At 47.0% G+C, this 14,326-nt stretch overlaps 1 protein-coding gene across 3 annotated transcripts in view; it reads left to right on the plus strand.

The window, feature by feature from the left end:
• Positions 1–14,326, plus strand: part of garnl3 (GTPase activating Rap/RanGAP domain like 3) — a 455,189-nt gene that overhangs the window by 339,531 nt on the left and 101,332 nt on the right. For all 3 annotated transcript variants that reach the window (XM_068012410.1, XM_068012409.1, XM_068012411.1), the window contains exon 12: positions 8,757–8,865. In XM_068012410.1, coding sequence (XP_067868511.1) covers positions 8,757–8,865 — 109 coding nt within the window. The remainder of the gene's footprint in view (positions 1–8,756; positions 8,866–14,326) is intronic.

The following is a 14,326-nucleotide window of genomic DNA, read 5'->3' on the forward strand; positions in this document are numbered from 1 at the left end:
CCAAAATGGATCATCCTGGCTGCTGGTGGTGGACAATTAAACAACTAACAGGAGGAGGAGTCTCCACAAATATCCCCACCCTCAACGATGGAGGAGCCCAGCACATCGGTACAAAAGACAAGGCTGAAGCATTTGCAACAATCTTCAGCCAGAATTTGCGAGTGGATGAACAAAGAACAGTACAGAAACAAGAAATGCTGGATTCACTCAGCAGGTCTGGCAGCATCCACAGATGCTGCCAGACCTGCTGAGTGAATCCAGCATTTCTTGTTTTTGTTTCAGATTTCCAGCATCCGCAGTATTTTGCTTTTATTTTAAAGAACAGTACAGCACAGGAACAGGCCATTCGGCCCTCCAAGCCTGCGCCGATCTTGATGCCTGCCTAAACTAACACCTTCTGCACTTCCGGGGCCCATATCCCTCTATTCCCTTCCTATTCATATATTTGTCAAGATGTCTCTTAAACGTCGCTATCGTATCTGCTTCCACCACCTCCCCTGGCAGCAAGTTCCAGGCACTCACCACCCTCTGTGTAAAAAAAACTTGCCTCGCACATCCCCTCTAAACCTTGCCCCTCGCACCTTAAACCTATTCCCCCGAGTAACTGACTCTTCCACTCTGGGAAAAAGCTTCTGACTATCCACTCTGTCCATGCCGCTCATAACTTTGTAAACCTCTATCATGTCGCCCCTCCACCTCCGTCGTTCCAGTGAAAACAATCCGAGTTTTTCCAACCTCTCCTCATAGCTAATGCCCTCCAGACCAGGCAACATCCTGGTAAACCTCCTCTGTACCCTCTCCAAAGCCTCCACGTCCTTCTGGTAGTGTGGCGACCAGAATTGCACGCAATATTCTAAGTGTGGCCTAACTAAGGTTCTGTACAGCTGCAACATGACTTGTCAATTTTTATACTCTATGCCCCGACCGATGAAGGCAAGCATGCCGTATGCCTTCTTGACTACCTCATCCACCTGTGTTGCCACTTTCAGTGACCTGTGGACCTGTACGCCCAGATCTCTCTGCCTGTCAATACTCCTAAAGGTTCTGCCATTTACTGTATACCTCCCACCTGCATTAGACCTTCCAAAGTGCATTACCTCACATTTGTCCGGATTAAACTCCATCTGCCATTTCTCCGCCCAAGTCTCCAACCGATCTATATCCTGCTGTATCCTCTGACAATCCTCATCATTATCCGCAACTCCACCAACCTTTGTGTCGTCCACAAACTTACTAATCAGACCAGCTACATTTTCCTCCAAATCATTTATATATACTGCAAACAGCAAAGGTCCCAGCACTGATCCCTGCGGAACACCACTAGTCACATCCCTCCATTCAGAAAAACACCCATCCACTGTTACCCTCTGTCTTCTGTGACTGAGCAAGGTCTGTATCCATCTTGCCAGCTCACCTCTGATCCCGTGTGACTTCACCTTTTGCACCAGTCTGCCATGCGGGACCTTGTCAAAGGCTTTACTAAAGTCCATATAGACAACATCCACCGCCCTTTCCTCATCAATCATCTTCAGCTTCTTGAACAATGACCTTCCCTCCATCATAAGGTCAGAAGTGGGGATGTTCGCCGATGATTGCACAATGTTCAGCACCATTCTAACCTCCTCAAATACTGAAGCAGTCCATGTCCACATGCAGCAAAACCTGGACAACATCCAGGCTTGGTCTGATAAGTGGCAAGTAACATTCGTGCCACACAAGTGCCAGGCAATGACCATCTCAAACAAGAGAGAATCTAACCATCTCCCCTTGACAGTCATTGGCATTACCATCACTGAATCCCCCACTATCAACATCCTAGGGGCTACCATTGACCAGAAAGTGAACTGGACCAACCAAATAAATACTGTGGCTACAAGAGCAGGTCAGAGGCTGGGAATTCTCTGGCGAGCAACTCACCTTCTGACTCATCAATGCCTGTCCACCATCTACAGGGCACAAGTCAGGAGTTTGATAGAATACTCTCCATTTGCTTGGATGGGTGCAGCTCCAACAAAACTTAAGAAGCTTGATGCCAGCTAGGATAAAGCAGCCCACTTAATTGGCACCCCATCCACAAGGTTCAACATTCACTCCCTCCACCACCGATGCACAGTGGCAGCAGTGTGTACCATCAACAAGATGCACTGCAGCAACTCACCAAGGCTCCTTCGAAAGCACCTTCCAAACCTGCGACAGATACATGGGAACACCACTACCCGCAAGTTCCCCTCCAAGTCACACACCATCAATGACTTGGCACTATATCGCCGTTCCTTCACTGTCGCTGGGTCAAAATCCTGGAACTCACTTCCTAACAGCACTGTTGGTGCACCTACACACCAAGGACTGCAGCGATTCAAGAAGGTAGTTCACCACCACCTTCTCAAGGGCAATTAGGGATGGGCAATAACACAACAACACAAGAACACAATAAATAGGAGCAGAAGTAGACCATATGGCCCATGGAGCCCGCTCCGCCATTCAATATGATCATGGCTGATCTTGGACTTGAGTTCCATTTTCCTACTCGCTGCCAATATCCCTTTATTCCCTGCAAGACCAAAAACCTGTCTATTCCAGCCTTAAATTAATTCAACGAAGGAGCATCCACAATCCTCTGGGATAGAGAATTCCAAAGATTCACAACATTTTGAGTGTAGTAATTTCTCCTTATCTCAGTCCTGAATGATTGGTACCTTATACTGAGACTGTGTCCCCATATTCTAGATTCTCTGACCAGTGGAAACAATCTCTCAGCTTCTACCCTATCAAGCCCTTTCAGAATCTTGTCTGTCTCAATTAGATCGCCTCACATTCTTCTAAACTCCAGAAAATAGAGGCCCAATTTACTCAGCCTGTCATCATAGGTCAACCCCCTCATCCCAGGGACCAATTTAGTAAATCTTCACTGCACCGCCTCCAGTGCAAGTATATCCTTTCTTAAATGTGGAGACCAAAACCACACACAGTATTCCAGGTGCAGTCTCACCAAAGCCCTGTACAATTTTAGTAAGACGCCTGTATTCCTGTACTCCAATCCTCTTGCAATAAAGGCCAACATGCCATTTGCCTTCCTAATAGCCTGCTGCACCTACATGTTAACTTTGTGTGTTCCTTGTACGAGTACACCCAAGTGTCTCTGAACACCAACACTTACCAGTTTCACACCTTTAACACTTGCCTAGCCAGCGACGCCCACATCCCATGAATGAATTAAAAGAAATTATTTTCATGGTATTGACAGTCAAGAAATCTCTTTTTTTTTTAACTCAGTCAGAAATTCCAATAAGTTTACCTTGGTGTTGTCTCCAGCTGTGCAAGATTCACACTTCTGAGCCAGTGGTGTTAGCCCAGCACCCAGTCCCATATAAAAATAGCTTAATTGAACCAGTAATATGTTGTGCAGCAATGAATTGGAATATTTAGTATTAACATTTCAATGAACTGTGAATTCTGTACAATGTAAGTGTATATATATCTCTGTGCCTGACAATTTGAATATCTGACCCAATATCTTAAACTTTGTCTTGAAATTGCACCTGTCATATCATCCATTTTGCTGAAATGACCCATCGAGTGGCAATTCGTGCAAAACTGTGAACATTTTTGTTCTTACCTATCAGTTACGTTCTAGGCTGAGATGCTGCACGGCCCTTAAAGTGTAGACGAGGAACCTTTAGTCCCATCGGGATCAATCCTCACTCTTGCCCTAAGTTGTGCTATTCCAACGCATCACCCAGCTCCCCTTATATCCAAGTCACATCTTGCACAAATGGAAAGGTTAGAGTTTGTCTTGGTTTCAAATAAAACCCTTGAATTATGTGCAACAAAAGTTTGGGGTTTGGTTCGATGCTCCTCATTACTGGAACATATTGAATGCAATGCCGGTCTCGTTTTGCTGCCCGCACAAGACTGAAAGTATCGACATTCCATTATTTTCAGATGGCCACATATTTGCGGTGGGTTGGGAACTGCTTATCCGTGATGCTCCAGCCATCAGAAGGGGTGGGGTAGGTCTGATGGGCTAGCTTGTCCTTTCCTGCCCGTCGGTTTTGTATGCTCGTATCACCCTTTTCATTGGATTGCTATTTCAGAGCCGTGACTTGGATTCTCAAGTCCACGCTTGTCATGTGCTGAGTTCTAGAATCACTTCAACATGCAACTCGTTAAAAAAGATCCTTCTTTAGTTGGGACTAAATAAACATACAAATTCTCCTGCGGCTCTCCCCAGAACACTACCAAATAGTGGAGAGACAGTTCTGCTTTAGATGGGCTGCAAGCATCTGTTCCAGCTGCTGATTTTCTGCTGTGTGTGCCCTCACTATTGTACCTAATTAATTAAACAGAACCTTCCAGTCAGTCACACACCCATTCACATGCATGTCTGCAAGAAGCTTCCTAATTTTTACACAGTTTTAACTCTCACTTGACAACTCAAGCTGTTCATCTTGTTCACACAGTAATATTTTACAATTTCCTGGAACATGCAGCACAGATTAACGTAGGTGTGCATTTAGAACAACTTCTACAATATCATCAATGCCAAATGACAGAATGGTATCATTGCTGAAGGTTTATCTTATTCAGCCTACTTGCAACTTATCATAAAAGCTTTCTTGTTAGAAAACATCAATACAACAGTCACAACAATTTCCCATCATCATTAGTCACAATTCGAAACTCATGGTGTAGGTTTTCATCAATGATGAAGATACATTCCTGTAGTGCGAGTCTCAGTCTGCACTGACATTGACAGCAGTTTTAAGTGTTTCACCTTAAAGTAAGGACATTTGATTTAGTTGTTGAATAGAAAACAAAATGATCAAAAGAAAGACTAAAAAAAATTATCCTATTCAGATCGTTGTGATGCTGACTTGCAATGGCCGCCGTAAATTCAAAACAGAATTGATTCTCACGTTGCCATCAATGTAACAGAGAGTTTAACTGTCCTGCTGTTATTGGTGTCATGCAGGCCCCCACCTGCCAAGCATGAGGCATATTAATTTTGCCACATGGACATTAAATTTCAAACTGTTGTTGAAGTGAAGAAAGGACTTGCTGGAAAGACCTTTGCTTGTTAACAGATAATGCTTGGAAGGACAAAAGACCATTCCCTGACACATTCAACCCACAATGGACTTTTGATCACCAGACGTTGAAGGTGGGGGAGCTCGCATTCCAGGTTGACTGCTAAGATGGCCGAATACGCAAACAGGCATTGTCAAACCAGCTAGTCACATGACTAACCTGCGAGACAATCTGAGTTTTTTGAATTTGTACAAACAGTTTGGGCAAAAAGCAGAATTCTCCTGGTCTGAGAAGATCTCTCTTGGCTGGCTCACCACAGTCTCTCCTGTCTGCCTGCTCCCATCTCTTTCTCACAGACCTCCAAATCCACTGAAGACACATGAACTCCAAGAGGGAAAAGTCTCCTCCAGCGAACAAGGTTTAAGAAGGATACTGGGCCCCAACGAAAAGCAAGATCTACCTACAATCAAGGACTCCGCAGTGAGCTCGAAGAACCATGACATAAGATCTTCAGATATTGCCTCAAGCTTTTCCACTTTATTTTTCTTCTGCTCTTTTCTGCCTCTATTTGCATGTGTGTGTCATGTATGCATGCTAGCGTGGGCACGTCGTGTATTCGTAGGCGTTAACCGAATTAGAGTTTAAGTTTAATAAAATTTCACTTTTCTTCTTTAAAGCTGAGAAAAACTGTTGTGCTTCTTTCTTTGCCTTTATAATTGGAAAGCGGTGAAGTAGGATTTACCAAGGTGGAGCTGAAAACACGGTGTGTTTAAAATTAAACCCTGTTACAGTAAGACCAGGTGAAGGCTGAACAGGAACCCTAGGCCTCTTTCTCACCTGGTCGTAACATTGCGATGATGCTGTCAAGTCTCAGTACCATGTGCATGTGGATTTTCTCACTGGACTGATCGTTGGATGATAGAGGAACAAGATAAAACTTGAATGGTAGTATTCTTGTACCCAGCCTTCAATTTGGCCCTGACCACTATCTAAATTCGTTATATTATAGAATTGAATTATCCCAGCCCATTGGTGATGGAATGGGAGGCGCAAAGGCTGGCAAAATGATGGGGGAGGTGTCGGTTGGGGGGCCATGCCATATTGCCAGCGGCATGAAGCGTGGAACCTTGGCCGCCCACCTGGTGTCCAATTGCCCATTAAAGTGACCAATTAAGGGCCACTTCCCGCCTCCGTGGACAGCCAGGTGGGGAGCCCACTAGATAAACCCTGGCAGCCTCCCAGCAGCTTCTGGCAGTCAGGGGGGATTGGGTGGGGGGGCTCCTTTATGGGCATTCCATGGACCACGGAGGGGCCCCACTGGCAGCAATGGCACCAACCGTGTACCACAGCCCCATCACCCCACCAATCCACAGGACTCGTCTGCTCAGCTCCAGCTTCACCAACAGAAAACCTCTCTTTGAGGACGCCCGGCCACTGAGGCGCCCTCTCCATGGAGCTGCAGTCTCCGAAGTGGCCACCAGTGGCAGTGCTGAGGCTGCTGAGCCCCCTGGCAATATTGGCTGCCACTGGCAATATGCTGCCTAGGTTCCCGCCGCTGGCGGAAGCAGGATCGACTTACAGTTTTGGTGCTGGCGGCGGGACTTCCAGGTGATCTGGCAAAATGCATGTATCACCATGACATCAGAAGTTAACTGTGCTCAGTTGAATATTAAATATGGGGCTGGATTTTCCAGGTCTAATGGGGGTGGGACTGGAGGTGGGCAGGCCCAGTGTTTTCCCGCTGCCGGCCGGTCTGCCAATTTGCCAGCACAGTTCCGACCCGCAGCCATTTTGAAAAAGCCTGGGTTGGGGGCTGAACAGCTACCCGTCTGCAAACTTATTAAGGAGCTAAGGAATTTTCCAGTCAGCTCCTGCAGTGGCCGAAGAACAGCCAGTGAGAGGAGGAGGCTTCCCAGCAGCAAACCAGGGGAAGTTCAAAAAATTGGAAGAAATGCGTTTAATTGGTAATGTTTCTTTGCGGTTTTCTAAGAAGCGTAAGTTCTTGGACATCATGAATATAATAAACTGAATTGTAAAGGAAAGTGTTAAACAGTAAATTTGTCAAGAAAATGAAATTGGAGTCTGTGTCTTTCAACAGCAGTTTGTATCTTTGAAAAATAGGGTTTTGGATTCTCTCAGCTTCATTTGATACACCTTCTTTTCATTAAAATGTAGGCTGCATTTGCTGACAACACAGCCACTAGGTGGCGCAGTACTGGCACATGCACAAATGCAGCCTCATCCACAGAAACATCGCTGTCTGCGACGTCTCAGGCAGCTGCCAGTAATAAAAATGGCACTGCTCAATTTGACACAAAAAACGAATTAAACCCAAACCCCCTCAATGGCTGCAATCGTCGCCTCCATCCCACCCCCAACAGTACGCTGCTTCCCTTGGCCACTCCCTCTGCCAACCGTCTGCTTGCTCCCTGCCTGTTCCCCCTCAGCTGCTCACTCCTCGCCTCCCTGCTTCCCCCCATGGCCGCTCACTCCCGGCCTCTCCACCTCCTTCCCTCGGTCGCTCGCCTGCCAACCCCCCACGCCCCCCCCCCCCCACCGCCATTTAACTGGGCAGTGAGGCAGGGAGCGAGCAGCCAAGAGGAGGAAACGGTGAGGTGGGGAGTGAGCGGCCAAGGGGTATATGCTGCTGGGAGGGTTGCCAACATCAGACTCAGCCCACCCCTGAGGAAAACGGCCGGAGGCGGGGACATGTTAGCATCCGGTCCAATGCGTTTCTAATTTTGCGTGTGCCCCTGCCTCCAAACAGCCTCCAAGGGCCTGGTAAAATCCTCCAATAACTCTCCGCCTTGTCAAAATAGGTGCTGATTGTAAATTTGCTGAATTAACACTACTTTGATTGCCACTGTCACTTAGTGAATTACAGCTGGCCGGTTACGGGAATGGAGCTGGCGGGTTACGGGAATGGAACTGGCCGGTTACGGGAATGGAACTGGCCGGTTACGGGAATGGAGCTGGCCGGTTACGGGAATGGAGCTGGCCGGTTACGGGAATGGAACTGGCCGGTTACGGGAATGGAACTGGCAGGTTACGGGAATGGAACTGGCCGGTTACAGGAATGGAACTGGCCGGTTACGGGAATGGAGCTGGCCGGTTACGGGAATGGAGCTGGCCGGTTACGGGAATGGAACTGGCCGGTTACGGGAATGGAACTGGCCGGTTACGGGAATGGAACTGGCCGGTTACGGGAATGGAGCGGGCGGGTTACGGGAATGGAACTGGCGGGTTACGGGAATGGAACTGGCGGGTTACGGGAATGGAGCGGGCGGGTTACGGGAATGGAACTGGAGGAAAAAAGGAGGAGAAAATGCAGAAGAATTTTCTTTTCAAAATGCAATTTTAAGTGCAAGCGATATAAATCTTCCTTAATTTTTTAGGTCATAAATACATAGGAACAAGATCACAGTGCTCTTGGAGTTAGAATAATGACTAGCTTTATCCATGATTAAGGTCCAGGTGTTTGTGGGCTGTGACTGAATATTAACAACCAGGTCGATTACAATCTTAGAAAGAAGTTTAGTGTGCACATTGTCAGATGTTTCAAACCTTTACTTCTACAGATAAATCAGCTGAACTCTCAAACATTTCTTGTGTTTTTCATCTGGTCAAATGCGTACAACAGGCAAATCAATGTTTGTAAAGAAGTGCTTTCAGTATTGAGCCATGCTAAGCAGTATATAGAATGAATCTATTCTGACTCTGCTTTCCAGGTGGAAAGGAAACGCCATATTGGGAATGATATTGTAACCATCGTATTCCAAGAAGGAGAGGAATCATCACCGTCCTTCAAACCATCAATGATTCGTTCCCACTTCACACGTATCCTCTTTCCTTGTGCTTACAGTATGGTTACTTGACTAAACTTGAAAGCCTTTGGTCTGAAGACCTGCACCTATTATAGATTGTTCTCTTCATTTCGACATCCTCCATATGCCATGAAACCATTACCTGCTTGTTATTGGAGACAACACTTTTAAGTCTATGTTTTCTCAAAGCTTTGCCCATGGAATTACTTTGTTTATTGTGTCACATCTTACATTTGTTGCTTCGGTTTCTGTTGTACTTTGGAGTGACCAGGTGGCTGAAGATTTTCATGATTCTGACCAATTTCAGATCCATCAATCTCTTCCCTCACTAGACGACTGATTGGCCTGATAATGCATTAATTAGAAAAGGTAAGTTGTGTAGCGTCAGTGTCCAGCCACCAGTACACTTATTGACAAAGCAGTATAGAAATGCCTAGTGGTGGTAAAATTGTTCTAGGATATGCTTTTAACCCTCCTAATGTTTCCAGGTTTTTGCAGGTCCTGGAGTAATGATGAGATTACTGGCTGGGAGAGACAAGTGAGACTGTTTAAATTTGGGGTGGGATTGGGACCAAACAAACAGAACAGTGTATGCAGTTTCACAAACCTTGAAGCACACCAAACGGAAATTCCGTGAAATGACCTGTTAATGGGCAAAATAATTCACCGAAAAAATGCAGAGTAGAAGAACTGAACTAAGTAGGTATTCACATAGCATTTCTTGGCCAAGATACCCTGGTTAAAGAGGAAGTACAGGCTTCCAACACTAATTGAAGTCCCTGCAGCCTTATAGATCTATGTTTAAGGTTTCTTGGAAACTGTAGCCGATGATACAGCAGGAGTAAACTGGGAATTACACAGTGTGTAACTAAGGAACCTCTGTGCTCAGTTGCCTCAGCTCTGCAGCCTCTGCTGGTTGACTTTCCTGTAATGGGTGGGTGTGTGGGGGGGAGAGATGGTGGTGGTGGCGGGGGTGCAGATTGTGTACACAAAGCACCCAGAACTGCCACATCCCAACAAAAACACCAGTTCATGAGTTGAAATCCATTCACCAGTTTCAGTGTGAACGAACATTGATAGTCTCATTTCGTGACTCATAAGTTTTATCCTAGTGTGAGGTTGCACAGCATTTCCAGGGGTATCTGTTTTGTAAATGCATACCTGTTTATCAAATGTGTGATTGCTTAATATTTGTGTGACTGATAAGGTCATCCAATCTATTATTTGACTTACCCAACACCCCTTTAATCAATCTCACTGAAACCTAAAACCTAGAAGTTCGTACGGATGGTTTGATAACTAGACTGGTGAGCCCCTTAAGAATCCCTTCACAGGCCCTGAAAATAGTTAAATAAAGGGCATCACTCTACTCATTGTGTAACCCCCTTTACCCCTGCTCCATCTCCCTGTCTTCATCATGTGCTATTAGCTGGGGAGATATTCTGGCTTTCTTCTTATGGGATTGAGGGATTGATGTTTGATTAGAAGATGAAACTCTAAGATATATTTATGTCTGTTTGAATGGTAATGGTTTATGTCCAAAGCATTTGTGCCTGTTCATATGATTAACGGTGTTTCATGCAGGGATAGGCACCAACATGTTGCACCACAAATATTTGATAAAATTATAGACACAGCTCCGAACATGGGGGCCATTAATCTGCATATAAAGTGTATAACTTACCTGATGCCATTAAAACACAGTCTGATTTAAAACACATTTCTCCCTATTTAGTGAGATAATTGGCATTGCTTTTACTTGAACAAGCAGTCAATATCTGCCCGCACGCTTGATGTCGCGATGCAGAGAATTCGGATAGATGTCCATCTGTCAGGAGAGATCGTGATCTCTCTCTTCCCATTCTCTGTATCCATCCCCCTGTCCATCCCCATTCCCCCCCTCTGTGTCCATCCCTCTGTCCATCCCCTTTCCCCCCCTCTGTGTCCATCCCACCTCTCTCCCGCCCACTGTCCATCTCTCTCTCCTCCCACTGTCCATTCCCCTCTCCCTCACCCTCTATATCCATCCCCCTCTGTGTCCATTCCCCCTCTGTGTCCATCCCCCTTTCCTTCCCACCCCCCGCCCCCACTCCACCCTGACCCCCGCTCCCTGGGCTGGTGCCTGTTTAAAGGGCTGTCTGACTCTCAGCATGCTCCCTCAGCTCTGCTCCGTGCCTCTGCCTGTGTGCTGACCCGCTTTCTGCTCTCCCCTCGGCCTCTCTCTCTCTCTGCCCCGCAGCAGTCATTCCCGCTCACTCCTGAACCATGTAAAAACAGCACGGGCGGCCGATCCCAGCACGCCTGCATTGCAAATCGCCAATCAGCGCTCATCTCACCCAGGCAACCCGCTGTCAGTCACAGACTGTGACCAATCATAGACAGGCATCTGCCATCCAACAGACACAGGTCCCGCCTCCGTGCGACATACACTTTAATAGGAGAGCTGTCAATCAAAGCTGAGCTTCGGGCCGCCCACTGTCAGTCAGAGGATTGGTGGGCCAGATAGCAACCATGGACCTCAAAATTTTTTACCACAGACACTGGCGTCCATGTACGGACACATTCTGACCCCTGGTTTCATGGTTAAGTATGGCTGCCTTTCTCTATGAACCTTACACTGTATCTGGACCCTTGATTGCACTCTATTCTGCTGACTGTTTTCTTCTGTCATGGATGTTGTCCTACTGCAGTTGTTGAAGTGGCTGTTTTGTGAAAGTTGCTTTTTTTTTGCTCCACTCCCACACCAGAGCATCAGCTTCATCTTGCAAAGAATTTTCTTGTGTACTCTGGCCTCATCTGCAATATCTCCTGCCATATCTGATGCCATAACTTCTGCTGTCTTTCCGTATTTTCATCTCTCCGTGAAATGTTTCGGTTCTTATCCATTTGTTTTACATAAAAGCAGCACTGAGGAGTACTGCACACAGCGGGCTGAATTTAGTGCGACCAATTGGAGTGGGAATTGAGTCATTGGGGGCCAGAGAATCACGTCCGAAACGGCTGCCCGGAAATCCAGCGCCATGGCGTCGGTTCCAGATTTAGTCAGCGTCGGGAAAGCACCAAGGTGGCATCACCACCCTGACGCAACAGGAAAGTAATTAAAATTTTACAACACTTAATTCATTGGCATCTAATTCATCGTGATTCAGTGGGCAGCTTGGGATCAAGTGGATGACGGGCATCCCTTATGTGCTTTCCAATTCCCGACCGTTAAAAGTAGACTCCAAGCACCTTGTCCTTCTCTTGCCTTCCCACTGCTGCTTAGAGCTCATGGCCGAGGCAATGATGTGCATGTTTCCATGCAATTGTGGGATCTGGCTGTCCATGAGGGTCGCCAACCTCTTGATGGAGGAAGCCGTGCGCTCCCATGCAGTGACGGACTCCTCCATCGCCCGCCTTTGGCAGCACATTGCCTCTGGGATCTCCACCTTCCATCTCTCCCCAATTCTAGCATGCCCTGTGCTGTCGACACCGAAGGCTCAATATGAGCTTGGGGCTCATCATGGGCCTGGCCACGCACAGTTCTCCCTGCCTCAGCTAGCTGTTTGAGTGGTGTGCGGTTCTCCCACCAGCTTGTGTCCCTGATTCTACAGCCGAGAGGAATCTCACTGAGTGGAAGATGGAGGAGAGTCATGAGATGGTGCATCCTCAGAGGTGGACAACTGCTCCACTTCTGGTTGAGTCTCCTGCAGACGCCTACCTACATGAGGAACACAAACGTGTGTATTAGGCTACGATCTCATCATGCCAACCTTACATGATGTGGGTCTCCAGAAGTGAACTGTATGTCAGTGGAAGCCAATCCTCTCTCTTGCATGGAAACTCTAGTATCTGATTTCTGATATGGAGCGGCTGCCCTAGCTCCCTGTCAATTCTAATGTGTCTTCCTTTGCTGTGGAGAGAGGCCCAAGATCTGGGACGTCTCCATCAGTCTGGGCTGTCTCCCTCCTCTTATGGGCGCTCTTGTCCTGCAAGTGGAAAGGGGGAGATAGTCATATTTCACAGAGAGATCAACATAGTGTTAGGTCCTCATCCCCTACTGGGGTACCCTATATAGCTCATGCTCCCATCCGCTTTCAGGGCTGTTATGAGGGTGGTATGTGAAAGAAGGTGGCTTGTGGCCGAGGTGCAGCCATGCATCTGTCAGGATGAGGTGATGCCTAACCCCCTCTGCCATCGCCGTTGTAGTGCCTCACTCCCTGTGTCCTGCTTCCTTGTCACTTGCAGTCAATAAAAAGGAGAGGTGTGGAGCACTCACCTTGGTAGAACACAGGAGGTCATTGACCCACTTGTGGCACTGTACCCATGTCCTGGGGGTGACCCCACAGCTGCTGACAACAATCTCCATCCAGGCTTGCTTGGTCAGACGGGAGGTCCTCTTCTTGCTATCGCTGGGGAAGAGGACCTCCTGCCTTTCCCTTGCGGCCTGGAGGAGAATCTCGAGGGAGACATTGCTAAATCATGGGGCCACCCGTTGTCTTGCCTTTGCTGTCCTGCAGGGTCCACCTCAGGGGGATGCTGGTGAGGAGTCTAGAGTCACTGGAACACGGGTCTCAGTTTAGACAAGCTGGCAGCAAATGAGTACAAAGAAGCAATGCAAGCAGGGCTAACAGGCTTTAATACGACCGCAGCACCTGCTCCAGAGTCATCTGACGCCATATTTGGCGTTTTGCATCCCACCCCCTCCGCATGATTGGCTGGGCCCCACGCCTCCATTCTGCAACGTGGCTGCCCGCTGCATGATCGTGGTGGGCTGGCCGTCCACATGATTCGTGGGAACGGCGCCCACTTCCAGGTCTGCCGCCGGGACCCGTGACAGGCTCTCTAAATTGTGCTCAGCTTGTGCAAATGGTTAAAGGTTTGCAGTGCAGGTGTGTATTGGATTTGCTGCTGGTTTTCCATTACTTTTTATGACCACCCTTTTATTTGTACTGTGAATTCAGGCTTATCTGTGTCATACCAAACAGGAGAATAGTGTCGCTATGTGCAGCCTAAAGTTGCAGCAAAATATAACTCCTTAAGGAAAGGGGCTAAAAGGTGAATATGGGAAGCAGCTGAACAAATTCCTTCTCCTGCTTGGTATTATCCAGATAACCCTGAATTCAGGCTCCAATAAAAGGGTAATCATAAAAAGTGATGGGAAAACAACAGTAAAAGTTCAGTAAATCTTCCTGACATCAAAGGACTCCCTAATGCACCAGATAATTCACTCTACATCAATTGTGGGTAATAGAGGGGAGCATTGATCCACCGTGCTGTCATATTATGCCACACAACTCTATTGGGACTGTGTAGAATTTTCTCACAGCCTTTCTTCAAAAAGAAAATCATCTGTGAAATGACCTGCCCGTTAGATTTGGAACAAAATATAAATAGCCCTATGTATTTTTTAACAAATGTCATTGCTGTGTTAATTAACTTTAGTATTGTGTTGTAAAGTGCCATTTAGAAGTAAATGGTTGTAAAGTTAAACT

The sequence above is a fragment of the Heterodontus francisci genome, chromosome 32 (genome assembly GCF_036365525.1).
Source record: "Heterodontus francisci isolate sHetFra1 chromosome 32, sHetFra1.hap1, whole genome shotgun sequence".
NCBI classification, from domain to species: domain Eukaryota; kingdom Metazoa; phylum Chordata; class Chondrichthyes; order Heterodontiformes; family Heterodontidae; genus Heterodontus; species Heterodontus francisci.